The 8,090-nt window shown below is 46.1% G+C and overlaps 1 protein-coding gene across 1 annotated transcript in view; it reads right to left on the bottom strand.

The window, feature by feature from the left end:
• The window catches only part of ppp1r37 (protein phosphatase 1, regulatory subunit 37), a 45,371-nt gene that overhangs the window by 13,684 nt on the left and 23,597 nt on the right, over positions 1-8,090 (bottom strand). The window contains exons 3-5 of the mRNA XM_012839954.3: positions 4,188-4,233; positions 3,890-3,990; positions 1,667-1,786 (exon numbers count right to left, since the gene is read on the bottom strand). Coding sequence (XP_012695408.2) covers positions 1,667-1,786; positions 3,890-3,990; positions 4,188-4,233 — 267 coding nt within the window. The remainder of the gene's footprint in view (positions 1-1,666; positions 1,787-3,889; positions 3,991-4,187; positions 4,234-8,090) is intronic.

Here is an 8,090-nt window from a genome sequence, read left to right as displayed (position 1 = left end):
GAATATCTCTTGTCAAACAATGTTGTTGAGGAAGTAAGTCCTATTTTTCAGTGTGTCTGGTGTTGGCTTGAGTGCTTGAGTGCCTGTGTGTGTGTGTGTGGGGGGGGTGTGGGTGTGTGTGTGTGCATGCATGCAAATGAAATGTGAGTGTGAAAGAAAGAAAGTGATTCTGGCTGGACATTTAGAGTGTGTGTGTGTGTGTGTGTATGAAAGGCTGTACTCTCTCGATAATTGACAGTTCATTTCCATGCCTTTGGGAGAGGGCTGACATTGATCTGACAGTTTACAGAACACTTGCCCAGACAGGCCTCCTCTCCAAGGCCTAATACAAGCTAATGAAGATCCCTCCCCCCCCCCCCCCACCCCACACACACAACACACACACACACACACACACACACACACACACACACACACACACACACACACAAAGCAATACAAAACACACACACACACACACACACACAGGACTGCTCTGTATGACTGCAAGGAAAGCCTAACCACACACTACTTCTCATTTGCAAGACTCTAAACAGTGTCTCACACCAGCAGATAGGAAACTAACCACACACACACACACACACACACACACACACACACACACACGTATGACATGACATCACACAGTCTAAGTGTTTCTGAGAATGTGTCTGTGTGTCAGTGTGTCTTGTCAGTAAGCTCCTTATATACTACTGAGCCACTGGTGAATAACTTCAATCTTCCATCTAACTCTTTGTCAGTTTATCCACCCGAGTGCTTTGTGCGAGTGTGTGTGACTACACAAACGAGCACACACACACACACATGTGGAGCCTGTCATTTATCTCAGTCTTGAACACTCAATATCGCCACGTCATCGGCAACCACAAAAGCAGCCCATCAAGTAGTTTACTTCCTCTTCTAGGTTTCACACAGAACACAAAGTCTTCATGTATAGGAATGTCTATTCCACTGTTTCTAACTCTATGCACCCAACAACATGCTACTTTGAGGATAGTGTGCACTTGTTAGTGACAAGAGGAGCGCTGGGGTAGTCTATCCTGCACATGGGTGATGTGGCACATGTGACAATGCTCAGCTCTAGCCAGTCAGGTAAATGCTGAAATGTGTTCATTGTTAAGAAATGGAGTTATGGTGCGAGCTCCACTAGCCATTTCAAAGTTTTGTGGGATGGACATTTCAAGCAAAAATACTACACCCTCTCCTCGCACGTGTACACACACACACACACACACACACACACACACACACACACACACACACACACACACACACACACACACACACACACACACACACACACACACACACACACACACACACACACACACACACACACACACACACACACACACACACACACACAGACAGAGAGAGAGACCGAGACCCATTCTACTTGGCAGTTACTGAAAATGCACCCGAGTATTAAGCGCAGGGCTGCAGAAATTGTACAAAATCAATGTATACACCGCGGTAGTCGGGAAACTGTATTAAATGCGGCACTGCTCATCTGGGTAGAGGACCTGCAGCCAAACTGCCACTGTGTAGTTGAGACTGACCCGCATCGGACTGCTAGACTCTCATTAACCTAGAACACAATCACAACAAGCAGCAAAGTGATTCAGTGAGATCCGCCCCTTTCCACACAGGCCCCTCCCACACTCACCTTCCTCATCATGTGGGCGGCGGCCTGCCATCCTCGCGTGCCGATGTGCTTGTTGAAGGAGATGTTGAGGTGTGTGGCCGACTCGTAGTACTCGATCATGTCGAACAACGCAGACGCTCCCTAAACATGGAGGAGGAGGAGGAGAACTGATCAGGTTCAGTCATAAACAGATAAATAAGACATCAATCATAAGAAATGTAGAAACAGATAAATGCGACATAAAAGTCATGAGGAGCGAGAAAGATATATTTTTTGCGTTAAGCCCATAATCCCACTGGTTCAAGAGGCTCTCTTTAGTACCGAGCTCTCAAACCCCACCTTAAACCCTCACCTGGCAGCACCAGAGAGAAAAGACGGAGTTGTGCCATCTACACCTGAACTTGAGACACTCACTCACACACACACACACACACACACACACACACACACACACACACACACACACACACACACACACACACACACACACACACACACACACACACACACACACACACACACACACAAAAGGGACAATGGATGCATCGTAACTCACTAGTGGAAGGGAGACATTTTTTTTTTTTTTTTTTTGCACGCGCGCAAACAAGCACACACACGTTATGCCCTACAACAGTAGTTTGATCTGAAGTGCTCACATCCTGCCACTGCCCCGGGAGAGACCAGAGTCTGTCTGCTATCAGAGAAGAGATCCTAACTGTATGTGTTACTAGGGCAATGAAATAAGATGTGTGTGGGAAGAGAGGAGAAGTGTGTGTCTGAGTGTGTATATGAGTGTGCGTGAGAGTGTGTGAGTGTGTGTGCGAGAGACAGAGAGGGAGGACGTGGAGGGAGAGATGATGTCCTCCAGAGTACTCCCCTGAGTCCAGCCACTGTGGCGTCTGCTGGCAGGACCACTGGCAAACACAATCAAGCCTGCTCAGTCTCAAGAGACACACTGAGAAGTGTGTGTGTGTGTGTGTGTGTGTGTGTGTGTGTGTGTGTGATGTGATCGATGGTTTCACTAAAGCAACCACCGGCTGTAAGAATAGTATCTAATTATTTTCAGCACTGACCACCTAGAGTCACAGGACCCAAGTTGGGCTGCTGGGTTGAAATAACTGTTTTGGTGCGTGTGTGTGTGTGTGTGTGTGTGTGTGTGTGTGTGTGTGTTTCCCCTGTCACATGTACTGACTTGTGGGCTTGTGTTGGGGAATGCGTCACTGGTGTGTGAGTGAGCATAACTGTATCGCATGTCCTTCTGCATGCCATGTGTGCGTGTGTGTGTGGCAAGAGGGCTTGGCATGCTTTGGGCAGTGTGGGATGGTGACGGTGTCCTCTCATATAGATACTGATGTATGCATTAGTCATGTGTGCACGCATTCAGAAAATGGTGCCTGTTCTCATGTGTGTTGACACATGACAAAAAGCCAGAAGACAGGGAAGAATTCATGCACTTGTAAACTGAGCTATGCAGTTAGATAGTGTGTGAGCGTGCGTGCGTGCCTATTTATAAGTGTGTGTGTGTGTATATATATATATATGAGATCAGACCCCCCAAGTCAAGATGAAGATCATTCTGAGTGTTTGTTTGTTTGTTTCTCAGGCCTGCATGGGTGCTTGCGCACACATTCGCGTGTGTGTGTGTGTGTGTGTGTGTGTGTGTGTGTGTGTGTGTGTGTGTGTGTGTGTGTGTGTGTGTGTGTGTGTGTGTGTGTGTGTGTGTGTCAGTCAGAGATGGATGTGTTTCCATCTAGTTTCCATCTGTTTACAATCCCAGTGTTCCAATGTAAGCAAAGCATCCTGGGAAGCTCAGGCACTTCCTGTCGCGGCGAGCAGATGGGTGGACTGCGTCTCCCAGCAGGCCCCTCAGCCCCATGAACCAAGACCAGTCTGCACCAGGGGGCCAACAACCAAACACACCATCAGGCCAGCACGCACACGCACGCACAGAGGTGCACATATGTGCACACACACAGAGGTGCACATATGTGTGCACACACACACACACACACACACACACACACACACACACACACACACACACACACACACACAGAGGTGCACATATGTGCACACACAGAGAGACTGAGGTCAGACATCATCCACACGTGATGCGTCAAGGGCGCCCGCTAACTCACAGTTGGAGCTTTCAGTGATACACATCATGGGATTCACACTTTAGTGAAGTATGTCTCTGTGTGTGTCTGTGTGTGTGTGTGTGTGTGTGTGTGTGTGTTTACTCACATCTTCATCCAGGTTGGTCTGCTCTAGATCCACCAGTTTGAATTGGACCCTCTTAAAGATCTCTTCCAGTGACTCACAGGCCTTATAGTCCAGCTTTTCTCCTGTGTATACAAACACACAAATACACACACACAGTTTATCAGCACTAATGGGCTGGTGACAACAAATAGTTTGATCATCTTGCACACAAGTCAAATATTTTAGCCAACACACACAGACAAAGACACAAAGACATCTAGAAAAAGGCACAGAATCTAGAAAAGTCTAGAAAACTAGATGAATGGATGTATGAACTCACCTTTAAGGTCCAGGCACTCATTTCTCTGGTTCAGCTGAGTCAGCTCCTGAGAGACAGAGAGAGGTTAAAGAGAGATCATTCATTACTCTTGCCTTGTGCAGCGGAAGATATTTAGGGCTTTTAATTCTGGAGTATTCCCCGAAGTCAAGCCTCTTGTAGTCTGACGGCACATTAAAAGTGAGTGTGCTTAGGACAGGAAAAAGAGTAGACGGTTTCCAGTTGACCTTCCATGTAGGGCCATATTACATACCTCGTGTCAGCCCACTATTTACATACAGCCCCGTTCATACGTACGTCAACACTGTATGGTTGCCTATGCCTACACACACCTGTGTATTCACATTAACACAAGTATCAGTGAATGCACTGCAAGGCTCTGTAGGAGACACATGACCTGCCATATTCCTGGGACCCATTCCGTTAGCCGGTAATTACCAGTTTTTGTCATACAAAACATTAAAGAAATCCTTAATCTGGACATTTGTGTTTTAACCAACGCAAATAAATCATATCTTATTGTTATTATCTTATTTTATTCACACACACACAGACAGACACACACACATACACAGACACACACACACACACACACACACACGTAGGCCTACTTATAAGCCACTAAGTTGCTGTTTCCACCACGTGTCGTTTCCTGTCATAGGTGTGTGCTGTATGTGTAATACAAGCACACAGCATGCACACATACAGCACAGTTGCAGGCAGTACGATATGTGTAGTACGTAGAACAATGGTGGTTACATTTCAGAGGGACTGAGTTTCCAAAGGCCAGCGCGGTACATTACAGCTGAATGCTTGTGGATACAGAAGAATGGCACTTTATTTAACCTGAATTTGAAAAGGCAACAGCTACAAGGTGTTCCAGTTCGGAGACGTCCCACAGTCCCAGCAGAGCCCCAGCAGGTCTCAGAGGTCACTATGGTGCCTGTGGGTTGCCCATTCAATCCTTAAGCGTGAATTTCACCATATTTCCATAATACTGCCAGGTCGGCTATGCTAAGGAACTAATGAATAAAAAAGCTTTGTTAAAAGCAATGATTTTTCCATGTCTGCGGTTCAATTCAGTTTTTTTCTATTTAGCTGAAGAGCAAATCAAACTCTCTCAGGCAATGCTGTCTGCACTGTCATTATAAGGTGATGAAGCTGTATACACATTTCAGCTTCAAACTTCAACAATTCACAACTTCACTTTCAATTATTTCTTTCTATCTCAACATCCCTTGAATCTATTACTATGTGTTTTTCACAGGTACACGCATTGCAAATAACCACTAAAGGTCTGTCACACACGTCCCCCGTCCCCCCCCCACTAACTGTGAAAGTAGCTAAAGAAAGCTCCCTCTAGGCACTGTATTACCAGTAGCTGAACAAGTTGCTATAGGCAGGTGTCAACGTGTGTGTGTGTGTGTGTGTGTGTGTGTGTGTGTGTGTGTGTTTTGTACATATTGCTTAGCAAAAGAACGTGTTCCACTGCAGGCTAGATGTCAGACTGCTGTATACTTGTTATAAAAACGGTTTGGTTTGTTTCCTCGAGCTCAGTGGGTTAAGCCATCAAAAGTCAAGAGGTCAAGGTGAAATCTTGAGGTGAGGTCAGGATTTTATTTGAAGTGAATAGATAAATACCCTGATTGTATTGTGATCGAATCTAATGTAGAGGATTGTCTCCTCTACGGCTGAGGATTTGACGTTGTGTGTGTGGACACCCTTGGGGGCGGGGATTGCATCATGTGGTATTACTAAAAAAACTCAGAGAAAAAGAGAGAGAGACTGAGCGAGAGAGCGAGAGAAACGGGATAGAATGGGAGACATAAAAGCAGACAGACAGGAAAAGGGCAAGAGGTTCAGATCTGTTGAGTCTCTCTAGTGCAACACTGTAGTTCTGCAGATAATGAAGAACTGATGAAACATTACCGTCTGCTTTGTTTGTTCGATGTTACTTTTGGCTCAAATGTTTGGCTAGCTTCAAAACCATGAGAGGGCAGAGAGCACACACACACACACACACACACGTCAGTTATTTAAACGGTTTCGCTCCTCTCTGTAAATACACACACACACTTAGAAAATAGTGCTCATGTGCTCAGAAAGAACATGTGGACACACACCCAAGCCATGACCTGGGTATATTACAACAGACCTCCAATTATTCCTTCTAGTCAAACACACACACACACACACACACACACACACACACACACACACACACACACGTGTGTACACAGTGTAGACGTTGCCGGCTGCCTGCCACGTATACAGTCCACTGAAAGAGTGCATTTAGGATGGTAGGAGTTGGGTAATTCCACGCACAATGAACAGAGGCCTCCAAACTGACCGTCTTGGATTTGCTTCATACTTTATGGAAATAATGTACCATAATTTTACTCAACACCTAATATGATATGCAACTTAGCAACTATGCCAACTACTTTAAAGTTAAAGACATCTAATAGTGTAAAACAATCCCTGAAAATGGATCTAGCATGACTTGTTCAAGAAAGGATTAATGAAACTAAAGGGGATACAAGCCGAACATTTTGCACACTAGCTGTTGGGTACAATGACATAATAAAGTATGAAGCAACTCCAAGATGGTCAAGTTGGGAAACTTTTCTAAAAATCTGTTGATTTGACATAGGCATTTGGGTGATTCTTTCTCCTTCAATCAACCCCAATCCCCCAATCGCTCCATCTCACACACTCACACACACACACACACACACACACACACACACACACACACACACACACACACGTGCACACACACATTAGCACTTAGTGATGTTGACAGAGCTCTCTGTGAAGTCATTTTCCAGGAACAGAGAAGCAAAGGGCCTGGAAACAGCAAGCAAGATCAACGCTGGAATTTAGGATATTTCAGAATCACCCCCATTTCATCACAACTCAGAGAACCAGCAGCCTTTGCCAAAACACGCCGTTCACATCCATATTCACACGCGCAGTTTAAGATCTACATGCAGTCTCCCACAAAGCAGCGACTATGAGCCACAGACGCTAACGACTACACACAGGGTGGGGGGGGGGGGGGGGGGAGTGAAAAGTTGTGTTAGTGAGCTAGCCCTCGACTTCCATGGAAATGTTCCTCTCTCAAAACTGCTGGAATGATTCAGCAGAAAAATGGAGAGAGGCAGATGGTAGAGAGAGAAAGAGAGAGAGAAAGAGAGAGAGAGAAAGAGCGCGCGAGAGAGAGAGAGAGAGAGAGAGTGAAAGAGGAGGGTTTAGTCCTATAACTCCATGACTTGGCTGACACACACAGACATACACAAACACACCAGACCCCTCATGGAAATTTACCCACACTTTCATTTTGGGGGCTGTGCCTGCTATGCGGCTTAACGAGGCAATGAGTCTTTCCACAGGGGAGTGTGATATGCCACTTTCACACACACACACACACACACACACACACACACACACACACAGTGTGGAACACCCACTTAATCCAGGGGAATGATTGTAGTTTTCCCCAACTTTCTGCGCCAGAGAGGTGATGCCACACGCACACGCACACAGGAAGTGGAAGAGAGGGAAGAAGTGGGCAGATTCCTGAGAAAAAGAAAGAACAGCCTGGAGACAGGGAGAAGGAGGGATGAAAGGAGAATGAAAGAGGGATAGTCAGTCAGTCAGTGAGAGGGAGAGAGAGAGAGAGAGAGAGAGAGTCTAACAGACCCATGAGTCCCACAGACACACGATCTGTCAAAGATAAGCAAGAGAGAGAGACAGAGACAGAGGGAGAGACAGACAGAGGGAGAGACAGACAGAGGGAGAGACAGAGGGAGAGACAGAGGGAGAGGGAGAGACAGACAGAGGGAGAGACACAGAGAGAGAGACAGAGGGAGAGACAGAGGGAGGGAGAGATAGAGAGAGAGA

The sequence above is a fragment of the Clupea harengus genome, chromosome 9 (genome assembly GCF_900700415.2).
Source record: "Clupea harengus chromosome 9, Ch_v2.0.2, whole genome shotgun sequence".
Classification (NCBI taxonomy): domain Eukaryota; kingdom Metazoa; phylum Chordata; class Actinopteri; order Clupeiformes; family Clupeidae; genus Clupea; species Clupea harengus.
The sequence above is the reverse complement of the archived record's forward strand: the minus strand, read 5'-3'. Positions and strand labels throughout refer to the sequence as shown.